This window comes from Prosopis cineraria, unplaced genomic scaffold, assembly GCF_029017545.1.
Source record: "Prosopis cineraria cultivar Desert tree isolate PC_DT_omini unplaced genomic scaffold, ASM2901754v1 PC1, whole genome shotgun sequence".
In the NCBI taxonomy this organism is placed as follows: Eukaryota; Viridiplantae; Streptophyta; class Magnoliopsida; order Fabales; family Fabaceae; genus Prosopis; species Prosopis cineraria.
Window position 1 is genome coordinate 53,410,018 of NW_026555332.1, and position 15,691 is coordinate 53,425,708.

Sequence of the window (15,691 nt, forward strand, 5' to 3'; positions counted from 1 at the left end):
ACTAAATTAATTGTACTCGCTCCTTTTGATGAACAGCTGTCATACTAGGGCAAAAGCTTCCGTCTCCGTCACAATCTCGCAAGATAAAAATAGGACGGTCAAACGCCGCGAGTCCATTTATTTGGGTGGTAATTTCGTAGTTTTACAATGAAACGGTGGCAATTATGTAGCGGGCCGCTTTCCCGTTTTCGTATTTCTCGAATCTCTGGGACTCTTTCTGGCTCCAAGAGAGAGAAAAATAAGGACTTTTTGCAGAGGAGGCTCACTTGGAAAGCAGGGAAAAGGACATATGCATGCTTATCCTCTCAACGGTCAAGATTCTCTCAATCCCCCAAAAAAGATCGGTGCCTACCGTTCGATTCAAAAGTCTGACTTTTGTGGAAGAGGGTAACCATGGCCAGGTATTAGCCCAATCAATTGGGTTCCGCATTGTTCTCCGACTTAGTTCAGCTTTGGCATGGGTATGCGAGGGAAGAGAGAAGGGCTGAGTTGCTAACTCCTACCTCTCCTCTGGGATGGTTTAGCCTTTTGACTGTAGAATACCATTTGTGGAAATTATGGATTCTGATATCTATTAGCTTCGTCTTTCCTTTTCTTCAATGCTTATTTATCCAACGTAATCATCACCGTTTTATTTGCGGATGATTGGTCACTCCGGGATTTTTCTGTTGTTCTCTTCTTCGTAATTTCAGTTTCCCCTTGTTTTTTCATGAGATAATTTAAGTTCCTCCTCCTTGTTTTGGGTTTTCCCCACTTATATACCAGATCCATATAGCAGATCCAGGCTGCGAAATCTCAAATCTGCAGTTTTTTTTTTTTAATAGTTCCATTTTGCTTCGTTAAGTCATTAGTAGTTTTTCGATCTCCCACTCTGTTGCAGAGTTTAAGTTATTTCGCGAATGCGATTGGAGAGAGTTATCTTACTCTTTTTGTGGCCCAAGATCTGACTTCCCAGTTTTCATCGTTTTTCTCTGATGTTGTTGCGAATATCAGGGTTTGGATCTTGAGTCTGTTATTGTGATATAGGTCTTCCGAGATAAAGTCTTGGCACTTGCTTCTTTACAACATTTTATTTCCTTCAAGAATATGTATATTTTCTGTGAAAGTTGTGGAATCTGGATCGCGAAGTAGGGAAAATGATGAATTACTTTCCGGAGGAGGTATTAGAGCACGTGTTCGACTTCGTGACGTCCCATCGCGACCGGAATGCGGTGTCTCTGGTGTGCAAAACGTGGTACAGAATAGAAAGATGTAGCCGGCAAAAGGTCTTCATAGGGAACTGTTACTCGATCAGCCCGGAGAGGTTGATCCAGAGGTTTCCTAGACTAAAATCTCTGACTCTGAAGGGGAAGCCTCATTTTGCGGACTTCAATCTAGTTCCTGATGATTGGGGAGGCTTTGTCTTCCCTTGGATTGAAGCACTGGCGAAGAACCGGGTGGGATTGGAGGAGCTTAGGTTGAAGAGAATGGTGGTCTCGGATGAGAGCCTGGAGCTACTTTCCCGTTCCTTCTCGAATTTCAAGTCTTTAGTTCTTGTGAGCTGTGAAGGGTTCACCGCCGATGGCCTGGCAGCAATAGCTGCAAATTGCAAGTGAGCAGAATTTCTTGGGTCTCTTGTATGTTTGTAGGTGCCATTGTCTTTAGTTTGATAACAAGGGCTTTTGATTTGGCGAATGTTAGTACCGTTGGTTGTGGATTATGGTTCATGCTTGTCTATGTTTTGGAAAGCCTCGGCTTGAAGTAGCGGCTTTGCCGTTATCAATGTCTAGATATCGTGTCCAGTTTTAATCTGTTCTGCGGTTTTGCTACTTTTTAGTTTATTGTTGTTGGGTATTATTATGTCCTCAAGTTAGATGGAGGAGATCTAAAATTTGAACAAAGTAGGTAATTACAAACTTCTCTGTATGATGGCTTTACCCGTCAACTTGTTCTGGTTTGCTAACAAATTAGTGCTCGTAGCATCTCGACAACTTGATTCATATATTTATCATTTTTGTTTGCTATCCCCTTATAATTTTTCTTTGGGGGGGATTTTTCTAGTGGTATCGCTGAAGTAGGTGAAGGTGATCATGGGAAATCTCTTGTGCTGATGTTAAGCATATGGAATTGACTCTTCAATTTTCTGCCTCTTTTGAAATGTAGGTTTCTTACAGAGCTGGACCTGCAAGAATATGAAATTGAGGATCACAAAGGGCAATGGCTAAGCTGCTTTCCTGACACTTGTACATCACTGGTCTCTCTCAATTTTACTTGTCTCAAAGGAGAGATCAATTCGGGAGCTCTTGAAAGGCTTGTGGCCAGATCTCCTAACCTTAGGAGTTTGAGGTTAAATCCTTCTGTGCCCCTTGACACACTCCAAAGGATATTGATGCGAGCACCTCAGCTGGTTGACCTGGGTACTGGGTCTTTTGTTGATGATCCAGATTCTGGGACGTATGCGGAGCTTAAAAGTACCATTTTAAAGTGTAAATCAATAACCAGCTTGTCGGGGTTTTTGGAGGTTGCTCCTCGCTGCCTGCCTGCTATATATCCTATTTGCTCGAACTTGACATCCTTGAATCTGAGCTATGCAGCAGGGATTGAGGGTAAAGAGCTGAGAAAACTAATTCACCACTGTGGGAAACTTCAGCGATTATGGGTGAATCTAATTAGCTACAAAATCTTTTTTGCTTTTGTTACTAAGCACTACTTTGGTGAGTGCTAATGATTTATGTATGCAGATACTGGATTGGATTGGAGACGAAGGACTAGGCGTTGTAGCTGTTACTTGCAAAGATTTGCAAGAATTGAGGGTTTTCCCATGTGATGAATGGGATGGATCTGTAACGGAAAATGGACTTGTTGCTATATCAATGGGTTGCCCCAAGCTTCACTCACTGCTTTACTTCTGCCAACGGATGACTAATGCTGCCCTCATAACAGTGGCCAAGAACTGCCCAAATTTTATCCGCTTTAGGCTGTGCATCCTGGATCCCGCAAAACCTGACCCAGAAACATTGCAGCCACTAGATGAAGGTTTTGGGGCAATAGTACAGTCTTGCAGGCGTCTCAAGCGCTTTTCACTCTCCGGCTTGTTGACCGATAAAGTCTTCCTTTACATAGGGATGTATGCTGAGCAGCTGGAAATGCTGTCCATTGCATTTGCTGGAGAAAGTGACAAGGGGATGCTATACGTGCTGAATGGATGCAAGAAGCTCAGGAAGCTTGAGATAAGAGATTGCCCTTTCGGCAACACGGCACTTCTAAGGGACGTAGGTAAGTATGAAACAATGCGATCCCTTTGGATGTCGTCCTGCGAAGTCACCCTTGGGGCCTGCAAGGCACTGGCTCGGAAGATGCCAAGGCTTAATGTGGAGATCATAAATGAGGATGAACAGGAAGAGTGTAGCATGGATGGGCAGAGAGTAAAGAAGATGTACCTGTATCGAACTCTAGTAGGGAAGAGGAAAGATGCACCAGAATTTGTGTGGACTCTGTAGGTATTCTAGGCCATTTTAATTGTCCTTTTATTGAGCAGGCTGTACTTGCTTAGGTTGACCGGTTAATGGAAATTTAGCCAGGTGTTCTGTTTTATTCTGCAATCTCTACTCATTTATCCGTCCTTTGAGACATGCCGCTTTCGACCCTCATTGAAATCGTATTGTGGGGAAGTCATACGCGACGAGAAAGGAAATTGAAAAATTGAATAATGAGATTTTTAAAGTAGTTTAACTATCGTCTTAATATTACAGCAGAATTATTAGACATTCTAGAAGGTCTCAATTTTTGTTGGATTGCAAAACTCATTAAAATTAATTTACACGATGATTATATGGAAGTCCTTTCACTCAAACAATATAACTTTTTGATAATTATCTCCGAACATCAAAAAAATTAGGGAGTTGGCTATAAGAGATTGGACTGTCATTTTTTATTATGTCTTCAAAAAAGCAAACAACTCACATGCCAAATTACTCATGACAACTCTGATCTCATTATAATAAATTGCCTATAAGTTGTAGGATTATCTTGAATTTTGATATGACTTAATTTTTATAACTTTTGTACAGTTTTTATTGTGGCTTTGCATAAAAAAAAATCATATTATTTTGTGATGACAATTCAATAACTTAATCGATAGAACCATGCTTGTCATTTTTTATCATGTCTTCAATAAAGCAAACAACTTGCATGCCAAATTATTCATGACAACTCCAATCTCATTATAATAACTGCCTATAGGTTGCAAGATCACCTTGAATTCAGATATAACCTAACTTTTATAACTCTTGTACAGTTTTTACCGTGCCATTGTATTAAAAAAAAAAATCATATCATTCTGTGATGGCAATTCAATAATTTAATTGATAGAACCACGCCTGTCAGACTAATATCGGGGGATTAGTTGATAACTTTGTTTTATTGGCCAGATGATACTTGTTCAGTTCTTATCTTGTTAGACATCACAATATTATTCGTGATACATCATTAGTTGAGATGACTGATAATTTGAAGTGGCCATGTCACTGACTCGTTAAAGCTAATGATTAGTTTTGGATTTCCATGTTTGACTGGTTAATTTCCTACAGGACGGACGGTACAATTGAGAGAAACTCATCGTGTATGACGCGACCGTTTATTTGCCCTGATCTGGAATCACACTCCACCCCGTAAAATTGAAGCGAATCTTTGAGAAATTCTTTTGGTAAATGATTTATGAGCTGTTTAATAAAAATATAACACTTAAATAATATTAAATATAAATTAATTATGATATTAATAATAGTAAAGTGAGAAAAAGTAAAAAAAAATATGAATTATATTATAAGAATAAAATTAATTAAACATAAAATTTTATCTAACTTAAAACACTTTAATTGAATAGATTACAAATAACATGACATTGAGCCTACTTAAATTTCTCACGAATTTTTTTGGCGTCTTTGGAAGCCAAGTATCATAGCTCTTCATTTCCACAAGTGCAGATAAAGAGAGAACCAATGAAGAAATTTGCATCCATTTATAACATCAAACTTCGGCGGCTCACTTTTCCGTACAAGAAATCATGTCTGCAAATATACATCTTTCTCTATATATAAGAGGAAAAATATGTTTTTAATCAAAATCCATTAAAATAGCAATTTTTAATTTTGAACTGTGTCTATTCTGTAGAACGTAATTTGTAGAGAAGTTGGTTAGAAAATTTGAAGATCCGTAAGCCCGGAAGCTGATCGAAGCCTATTTGCTCAGGGTGGAAGCAACATGAAATAAATCGGATATTACATTACACTTGTCTTTTGAGGGATGAAAGTGTCTAGGTTTAAAGAGGTTCAGGTATCATTTCATCAGAAAAAGCACAGAAAAGTTAAGAGCTTTAAACCCCCTGGGGGGGGGGGGAGTGATTGAACTAAGTCTTCCGAGAAAGAACAGGTGAAATATATAATAGTATATTATAATCTGTCTGTGCGTGTGTGCTTCATATTAGCTAAATGGAGATCCTCTGAACATGTAAGTTGATATCGGACTGCATATCAAGCTTGCATGCGATGATATATACACATATATATAGGCCCCTTGGACAAACCAAATCATGGCCTATAGACATAACAGCACTGACCGAACAAGGACGATAAAAACGACAGATCCCGGATTCCCGGTATCCCACACTTCTCAGAGGAGTGCCGTAACACAACTGCAGAAACGGCTCATTATCATTTTATAAACGTGACTATCAAAAACAACACTCCTCTAGCACACAGCAGCAACAGAGTGCTGCCAAGCTGCAAAAGCAAGAAGAACCACATTAGTTGACAGCAAAAGAAATGAACAGGACAGGCATATAAAAGACTGATCCTTCAAAGTAACTCAAAAAGATACGAATCCCCCATCAATAATTTTGATACCTTAGGCCTAATTGGTATGGCGATATCAAATATTTAAACCTGTTATGATCAGATATGGGTCACAGGATATGCGTAAAGAGCAAGTCAAATGTCATGGTCAAATCTTTGATCGAGCTGTCCAAGTTCAAGCACAACAAGGAACATATTGAAAAAAGCACGTATGTTGCAAATCAGTGTCTATCATCTTGATCATCGCATTTTAATTTATGACAAAGTATGTCATTTGCTTCTCTAACCTGGCCATCGTAGCTTGTTTAGAATATCAGACTCAATGGGAAGAAGCATCGCCTTAATTATCACAGTAATTTGTCATGAATTACAATGCTTGATCATCGCATTGTAATTTATGAATTGGAACTCGAGTCCTGATACAAAAGCCTGAAAATTGTTTCTACCAGTGGAAGCATAATATGTACTTAAAAAGGAAAATACATTGATTTGTCACAGTAAATAAGATGAAAGTCTAAATTTCAGACTAGCACACAAACATCAGTATCCATTATTTAACTCCAAACAGGCAAAACAACTACAGACAATGTAACTAATTCCCATCTAAATTAATAATCAAGATTGAAACATTTTGGAAACGAGTGCAATATCTCTTTTTTCATTCCATCTTAGTGAATCAAAGGACGGAGATTTTCTAAAGGCAAGATACTCTTTCCCAATCTGCTATGTTGGCCCTGCAGGCTGCAGCCCCATTCTGATACTAATGATAACCAACCCACAAATGCCTATGAAATTCATTACTTACAGGAACCGGAATCCGAACCAAGAAACTCATATCAGTATACATCGTTAGGGAGATTTCTCCCTGGTCCAAGGCAACAGATGTAATTATAAGTCGCAGGGTGTGCGAATAGTGCTGTCAGATTCTTATGCTTAGCTAGCGAGAACAACTCATCGATAAAACAAAATTGTGAAATGATAAGAGTTTATGGTGCCTTGGTGTGACAAGACAAAATGAGCATGGCTGTATGGGGGCTTATATCCCATTGTGGTTGGAACTCTGTTTCAAAGGCAACCTTTGCCACAGTTCGAATTCTACCCTGCTCTATATTTTTTTTCAACAGAATCCGAACTGTAGTTAATTTGGACGAGATCGGAGGGACAAAAATGTAGTGACCGGAAAGGAAAAAATATAAGAGCTTTGAGAGTGTAAAAACAGTGAAAATTGCAGAGAAAACCCGAGTTTATTTAACCATTTATGAGGTGAAATAAATTCACAAAGAAGGGTTCTAATTGTGACGAACTATGGGGTGAGACAAGTTTCAAGATAAATAAATTACTTACAAATTGGAAATGAAATCAGGGTTCAAGATACTAATTCAACCAGATAATAAAGAAAGAAACCCATACTTGAAAATTCAAACACGAAAGCAGGGCAGAAAGTTCATAAGAAGGAAAGCGTACCAGCCTCGCAAGACGGAATGACAGTCGGTCTCATGGTGTTGATGATAGTGACTGGGATATGGTTGAGGAGGTTGTTGATACTGGTCATTGAAATAACCCTGGTACCCTTGATACTGGGGACGCTGAGGAGGCCGCGGCGGAGGGTATCCGGAATACACGGGCGTCGGATAACCTTCGTAAGGAGGCGGCCGCCAGGAGGGGTCCGGCGGAGGGGGAGGGGGAGGATAGGCAGATCCTTGCCCTGGGTGAAAAATGAAAATTCAACGATGAAGAGAAGAAAATTAGAATTGAGATCGGAAAAAGAAAGAAGGAAGAACGAAAGAATAGGATTAGAAAAGCAGCGGGAGAGGAAGGAGGAGGAAGAACCTGGAGGAGGGTAGTCTTGGCGGTGGGCAATGTGGTAACTAGTCATTGTTGGGCGTCACGAGATACGATGTCGACGATGAGAGTCTGAGACTGAAAGGAAATATAGAATGATCCGCCTTTTCAACGCTCCTCGCTTCGATATCCGCGCGCCACGTTACCCGCGCACGCTTTCCCTCTAAACCAGCTTTGCCTTGAGCCTGTGACAAATGAAGGCCTTTTGGAATTTACAAAACTGGTTGATCAAAATATTTCTTTTATTTAGTATGTAATATAAATCTGCATCAAATTATAGGATTCATGGACAGTCAATAATGAGAATTTCTTTAAAATTTTTATGATATATAAAAAGGTATATCGTGAGAATCAATAAAATAAATGTTTGATATATAATATTAGAATTTAGATCGATGGATAAATTGATAAAAGTGATTCCATGACAGGGAGAGAAAAAGAAGGTAATAAACAAAAAGACAATTGGTGGCGTGCTTGGCGTGGGAAGTTTCTGAACTCCTCCTCGTCATGAACGGAAATCTAATGGAGGTTTTTTGTTTTTTTTTTTTTTTTTGTTTTTGTTTTTTGGGGGAAGAGATAATGCTGTGCAGATTCATGTCGCTCTCCCTTGTTCACCAAGTGCTCGGCGTGTTTTGGCCTTTTGGGGCTCGGGCCTTGGGACCGCGAGAGCAGAAGTATTTAACACGTAATTTATCCTATCTCATTTATAAAACATGTTTTGAAAAATCTATTCCCCCCATTAAAAAAATATAAAATATTTTTAAAAAGTTGAATATTAAAAAAATATAAAATATTTTTAATTTTTTAACATATAATTATTATTTTTAAAAAATATTCTTATTAATGATAACTTTATATTTATTGTAAGATGTTTAATATGAGTAAATAAAAAAAATAAGATTAGTTTGAAAGTAAATAATTACTTTATTGAAGGATGAGATTTAATTAAAAATACTTTGTATTTTTAAATGGAAGAACTATTTAATTTTATTTATAAATTAAGGTGTAATTTTTTTTTGGAAGAATGAAAATTAAAATGCTAAATTAGGAATTTTGATACTGAAACATAATAGAAGGAGTAGTGAAATTTTGAAATGTTAGTGTTAAAAAATTTAATTTAATATTAATATTCTTACAAGGTCTTTGTTTGTCATTCTCCCTGATTTTTTAGTTAATATTTCAAAAGCATTTTTAAAATTATCCTTTTATATGAGAGAAAAAGTAATATTACATCACTTTTAAAATGTTTTATATAAGAGCATATTTAAAATTTTATACATTTTTATTTTTTTATATTAATATTGATGAGATTGATAGGAGTAACTTATAAAGGAAATTAGAAGAAGTATGGTGATTAGATTCAAAAGCTACACAGGAAGTACACAACATATACTAACGTACGAGTCCCTCCAAATTAAGAACATGGCTTGCTTCCTCCCAGTTTCTATTAAAGCTGGACTGTCTATATTAAATATTTTAATTTTGTTACATTTTTTTTATTAAATATGTAATATGGACAATCTAAATTTAATATGAGTAGTCCAGATTTGATATTAAATTTTTTATACTTGTAATAATTATTAAATCTGCACTATTTATAATATATCTTGATAGCCAATTTATAAAAATTAAAAAATTATCAAATCTAATCATCAGTACGAATGATTCAGATTTAATATAAATAGTTTAAATTTAATATTAATTTTTTGTAATTTTAACACTAAATTTAGATCATTCATATTAAATTTGGATTGTCTAAACTAATAATAAAAAATATAATAAATAAATATATTTAATTTCAACTGTTCAATATGAACGGTTTAAATTTAATAGGATGTGGGAGAAAGATGGGAGGAGCAAAGCCAAGTTATCAGATTAATGGATCTATTTGAATTCAGTCGAATTGATGCGTAAATTAACCTGTTATTCATATTGGCAATTGTTGGAATGACTTATTCTCCCATGCTAATAAATTACGACATGACTCACTAAACAGAAAATGAAGGCCGCTTTTAAAGTTCGAAAGAATAGAGATGTTTAAATCAACTCTTTTAGACTTCTTTAAGACATCGCAATATATCATATAAAATATAAAGGTAAATAAGTAATTTAGTTCTTAAATTATAGATTCAGAAGGGTTTGAGATTATAAACTCATCTTTTATATAATATTTTTTTAATTTTTAAAAATGATGTAATATAATCCTTGCCATTAACAAAAATTAAATTTGATTATTAGTTGATTTGAAAATGACAAAAGACACCAAAATTATAGAAAATGATAAAAAATATTTTTTGGTCATTTTCTGTAATTTTTAAGTATTTTTTTTAATTTTTAAAGTTTTTGCATGTCATTTTCTAACCAGGTCAAAATTAGGCTTTTTTAAAAGTAGGGGTTAGATCACACAATTTTTTAAAATTAAAGTAAAAAAATACATTAAAAATGAGTTTACAGCCCCATATATTTTTAATTTATAGTTTAAGAGTCAATTTATTTATTTACTAAAAATGAAAAAACAAATCCTAATATTGATTAAAAAAAAAACAGATCATAACAAGACACAGCGGATACGTGTTGATTTGTCCTTAAAGTATATATGTTTTGTTGCAAGAGACTCATATAAACTATGAACTTTTTGTTTCTAGGTATAAATTATTTTTAATTAAATTTTATTTTTTAATTAAATATTTAATTATTTGTAAATAAATATTATTTTTATATTTACCTTTACTTAATAAAATATTTCATTTTTAAATAAATATAAAATAATTTATTTATTATATATACTTTTAAAAAACATATAAATTACATTTCGAACAATAAAAGTATTTTATATTTTAAATATTTAATCATTTAAAAACACTTTATTTTTTTAATAATAAAAGGTAGGAGTAAACATTTTTTTTACAAAAAAAGGTTGAAGTGATGCACAATCATACAAAAGATGAACGAGTAAGAATGAAAAATACTCTCTCTGTTTTTATTTATAAAAAAAATTATCACTTTTAATTTATTTTTTTATATAAGTAAAATTACATCTTTCAATAAATATTTATTGTAAATTTTTTAAATTATTCTCATGATTTTATCATCTATTGTCATAAGAAATAATTAATGTAGGTTTGATTAATATAATTAATAAAGAATATTGTAGTTTATTTTTTTATTTTCAAATATAATGTATATAGTTAATAATTTTTTTAAATTATATAATATATATATATATTATTTTCAAACGGATAAAACGGAAGGAAGTAAGATACAACGGGGACGACATTGACCGAAATTTTGGGTTTGGATAGAGAATCGCATTGAAGGAAAATTTGTGAAAGGTTTTGAAATGGGAAACAAAGTGGGGAAGCAGGAAGAGAGAGAAAGCGAGCCGTGTTTTGGAGTCGCAAGTCGCAACAATAACGCGGTTAAGCAACCCACCTTCTAGCTGCCTGTCATTATATCTCCTTATAATAAAGCCATGACCTTCAAACTTCTACCCCACGTCACGAGTAATTAAAAGCCTTTCGCTTTCGCACCTTTCGTTTGGCTTCTCTCCTCCTCTTTCCCGTCTCTGCTCCAACGTAATGAAGTCCGACCAGTCACCTCCATACCCCTCCGCCCCAACCGCTGCTCCTACCCTCCACGAAGCAGCATCACACGCGCCTCCATCTGCACCGTCCTCCTCTTCTTCCGCTCCCTACTACCACCATCCTTACGTCCAACACGCGCCGGCTGAGAAGCCTCCCGCTAGTCCCATGGAATCCATCCTCCACACCCTCGATTCGTGGGGTAAAAAGGCTGAAGTAACCGCCAACAACGTCTGGCACAATCGTCTGTGTTTATTCCTTTCGACCTTTCGTGTTTTGATCGATTTTGTGTAGATCGGAAACTGAACGTTTGACTCTGATGTTAAATGTTTGCAGTTAGGACGAGTCCATCGGTATCTTCGGCGGCTTGGGGGAAGATGAATCTGACCGCGAAAGCCATCAGCGGAGGCGGATTTGAGTCTCTCTACAAACAAAATTTCACAACCTCTCCCAACGAGAAGCTCAAGAAGACCTTCGCTTGTCACATCTCCACGTCGGCAGGTCCGGTTTCGGGAACCCTCTACCTTTCGAATCTTCACGTCGCATTTTGCAGCGATAGCCCCGTGTCTTACAACGCACTCTCTGGCCAACAGGCTTGGAGCCCCTACAAGGTAAATTCAAATCCCTAATCCCAGTTCTTAAACCTATAATTTTATCCAAATGATTCTTAAATTTGGTGAAAAATAGAAAAACAACGAACGTGATATTTTGATTGGGGGTGAGCAGGTAATGGTGCCTCTGGGTAAGATTGGGTCAGTGAGCCCCGTGATCATGAAGGAGAACTCACCAGAGAAGTATATTCAGATTGTGACGGCGGACGGATATGATTTTTGGTTCATGGGTTTTGTGAATTTTGATAAAGCGGTCGAGCACCTCTCGGAAAGCATCTCTAATTTTGTAGTGCCAGGAATAGCAGTACCATCATCGGCTTCTTCTTGAGAAGTAATGACAACTCGAGCCAAGTGAAGTGGGTTTTAGGATAAAATCTCCCTGCTTTGGTGTTTCTATTTGTTTTTGTTTTTGTTTTTGTTTTTTTGTTATTGATAATTTTCTTCATACTCACGCCATATTTATATTTTTCTTCGAATGTAGTTGTGTATATTTACAAAAATTGAGGAGGTTACATTTTTTATCTATTTTATTTCTTAAAGATTTCCATCGTATCCAAATTGAAAGAAAATTATTTTGTTACTAAATACAAAAGATGTTAATAATATTTTTAAGTAATTAAATAATTTTACTCTTGTTTTGAAAAATATAATAGATCATTAATTATGTATTTTTTTTCACCCACTACTATCATGATATTAATTGTGAGATCAAAATTAAAAAATTATTATTATTTTAATTAAATAATAAACATTTGTTGATATACATAATTTGATTAAATATATTTTATATACAAGCACAGAGAGAGTAGATAGTAAGGATGAGTGGCAGTTATTGGGGCAATGACAAATAAAGCTTCTAAAATAGGAGAATAATAATTTGGTTTTACAAAATTTAACAACGACGGTGAAGTCTCAATAAGTTTTTTAAAATTAAATTTTTATGTAAAATTATTTTAATATTCTTATATGATTTAAAAAATTATAATTTTTAAATTGTTTCAATTGTTAATAAAATTAAACTTGTAATATTTATATTAAACTCGTAAATAATATAAAATTAGTTAAAATTTGTTGAAAAAAATTATAATTTTTTAAATCATTTTAGTTATTGATGAAATGAAGTTTGTAAACTATATAAAATTAATTAGATTTTGCTAATTGAAAAAAATTGCTAGTAGAAAGTAATGATTTTTTAAATTATTTTAATCATTGATGGAATCAAATTTACGAATGTTTATACTAAATTTGTAAATAATATAAATTTAGTTGTAGAGGGGTACGTGTAATTTCTTATAGAAATTTAATCTTAAAGAAGTCTTTTAGAAATTCAATGTTATTATCATATTTTATGAGATTAAATTATTTTTTTATTTTAGAGGATTTATCTGTCATTCTTTCATTTTTATTCTTGACTAAATATGATATATTTATTATTTATAAACATATTACTAATTAAATAAACATTTGATAAATATAAAAAGAAGTGATAAACTACTCGACTCATAATTTAATAGAGTTTATGTTAATACTGTGCTCCATTAATATAGTCCTTTTTTTTTTGGTTGGATAAGTGTAACTTTTATGCATAAGAGTAAGCGATTCATTTTAATGGATTCAAAAAAAAAAAATTAATACTTTTTTTATTAAAAAATATAAAGTATTTTTAACTAAATATCAACTCCAATAAAGTAATTACTTACTTTTAAACTAATCCCATCTTTTTATATTTATCTTTATTAAACACCCTACAATCAATATAAAATTATTATCAATAAGTACACTTTAAAAAAAGATAATAATTATATCTTAAAAGACTACAAATGCTTTATATTTTTTAATATTAAATTTCTTAAAAAATAAGCAAGGAAGTATGAGAAGAACTGAATTAAAAAAGAGAGGTCCGATTGCATCAATTCACTAAAGTCCGCAATAGGATTCAAGGTAGATAACTAATACTTCCTCCATATAAATTTATAAGATAATTTTAAAAGTAATTCTATGCTTTAAAATACATAAGATAATTTGACAAAAAAATTTGTTAAATATATTTTTTCAATATTACTCATCTTCCTTTATTATATTTTCTTCCTCTAATATTTATATTAAATTAAAGATATTTTTAAAAATTTACATTTTTGTTTTTTAAAAAATGAAATTGTAAAGTAGATTGAATGAGTTTGATTGATAAATACAGTTTTTATTAAAAATAACCCATAAATTAGGATAGAGAGAAGAGGAAGTTCAATCATTGATCGTGGAATTGCAGTGGGAAGCCCTCAATCTGCGGTGTTCACTTTGGATGCGGATATGCTTGTGGGAAGTGGCCAGGTTCCTGACGAAGGATCGAAATTGTTGTCTCCTGTGGAATGGTAAATCCACTGTTTGGGACAAATTCAAACAGTGAATCCCCAAGACAAACTTGGTGACCGTGGCTCTGTGCTACGTCACGAAAGATGGGATGTTCGCGCTTGGAGAATATATTTTACCGGATTGGGTGATTGTGAAACTCACAAGGGACTGTGAATGTGATGATATGTTTTGCTATAATCCTCTGGGTATGGCACTAGTGGGTGTACGAGAGGTCAACTAAAGAAGGAAGGCGTCGAAGTGAATGATTACCATAATGATGATGATGATGATGATGTTTTTGGCTTGATAATGTTTGTTGAGTTTGAATTTTTGACCCAACTATTTGGTTAAACTTGTTCACCTTCTTATTATAACGTATCTTCTAAAAAAGAAATTAATGATACTTAATATAAGGTACTTAATCAGGTATTAATTATGAGAGAGAATAAAATGTAAATTTAACTTTTTATAAATATTTTTTTATCTTAATATGAGTAAAATTGAAAGTTTTTCAAACAAAGTTAATGACTTAATTAACTCTTCTTGATTTTATTGAGGTGATCATTATCACTTACTTCCACTATTTTTAAATATATCATTTTATTTTAAATTATAAGAAAAATTACAAATTTCAAATACTATTTATCATATTTTTTCCCAAATTATTCTTAATAGAGTTAATGTTTATTTTCAAGCCTTACCCTATGTCCAGTCTAAGGTGGTTAAGGGCTAGAAGTTGGGGCAATTGACATTTACACCCACTCTTGAGTGATGTTCAAGTAGACTTAACTTTGAACCAACCACCAAAGTCACTCATAGTATTGGTAATATCTATATGGACCTAAATAACACTAACTCCTTTTGGAGCAAGTTCCTACCTAATATGTGATAATGTCATTATACTTAATGTATTGAAAAGGGATATCACAATATTTAAAGTCCTCATTTCAATAAAAAATTAACATTTTCTACGTTGACCTTCTATCCTTAATATGAAAAAGGCTATGCTTGCATTTGAGTTTTTAAAAATGATAATTCATGTTTCTTGAGACCCAAAAAACATTCATCAAATTCACAAATACTCATAATTAATATGATAAGCAATTAGTACAAAATAAAATCTCTTAGTTACCTCAAAATTTTAACAAATCAAATGTTACCCCTGTACAACTTGCTTCTTGAGCCAAAGTTAAGCTTAAATGGTGCACAATAAAATTAGTCTACAATTAACAATAAAAATTCAAGTGCAATCTTGTATCCGATAGGTTTATTAATTTTCATTAACTTAAATAACACCTAATATAACACTTAACAACCTAAATTATTCATCATAGTGCCTAAGGTTTGTCCAAAACCCTAAACCCAATCTCACAACCATAAAAACTTCTAATTTGGGTATAAAATGCTTAAACAACACTCGCCGATCCTATTTGAACCAATGGGTTTTGACCTAAAGTCCTAACTTTGAAAATCATGA

At 33.7% G+C, this 15,691-nt stretch overlaps 3 protein-coding genes across 4 annotated transcripts; 2 read left to right on the forward strand and 1 right to left on the reverse strand.

The window, feature by feature from the left end:
• The first annotated feature begins 253 nt into the window (after window positions 1-253).
• LOC129313623 (protein AUXIN SIGNALING F-BOX 2-like) lies at window positions 254-3,573 on the forward strand. Its single transcript, XM_054956892.1, has 3 exons — window positions 254-1,591; window positions 2,143-2,638; window positions 2,721-3,573. Exons 1-3 carry the CDS (start codon window positions 1,137-1,139, stop codon window positions 3,477-3,479), a joined length of 1,710 nt encoding a protein of 569 aa, XP_054812867.1. The 5' UTR covers window positions 254-1,136; the 3' UTR covers window positions 3,480-3,573.
• A 1,820-nt stretch (window positions 3,574-5,393) lies between these two features.
• Window positions 5,394-7,832, reverse strand: LOC129313635 (protein CYSTEINE-RICH TRANSMEMBRANE MODULE 7-like). 2 transcript variants are annotated; one of them, XR_008594020.1, is made up of 4 exons: window positions 7,662-7,832; window positions 7,296-7,536; window positions 6,119-6,247; window positions 5,394-5,759 (listed from the first exon to the last, which is right to left on the reverse strand). XR_008594020.1 is itself a non-coding variant. In XM_054956903.1 (3 exons), exons 1-3 carry the CDS (start codon window positions 7,705-7,707, stop codon window positions 5,711-5,713), a joined length of 336 nt encoding a protein of 111 aa, XP_054812878.1. In that variant the 5' UTR covers window positions 7,708-7,821; the 3' UTR covers window positions 5,394-5,710. The 2 variants fall into 2 exon arrangements, 1 of the variants encoding a protein (XP_054812878.1); XM_054956903.1 differs by lacking the exon at window positions 6,119-6,247 and having other exon boundaries at window positions 7,662-7,821.
• A 3,324-nt stretch (window positions 7,833-11,156) lies between these two features.
• LOC129290455 (GEM-like protein 5) lies at window positions 11,157-12,390 on the forward strand. Its single transcript, XM_054927231.1, has 3 exons — window positions 11,157-11,498; window positions 11,591-11,865; window positions 11,981-12,390. The coding sequence occupies exons 1-3, from the start codon at window positions 11,252-11,254 to the stop codon at window positions 12,191-12,193; spliced, it is 735 nt and encodes a 244-aa protein (XP_054783206.1). The 5' UTR covers window positions 11,157-11,251; the 3' UTR covers window positions 12,194-12,390.
• The last annotated feature ends 3,301 nt before the right edge of the window (window positions 12,391-15,691 follow it).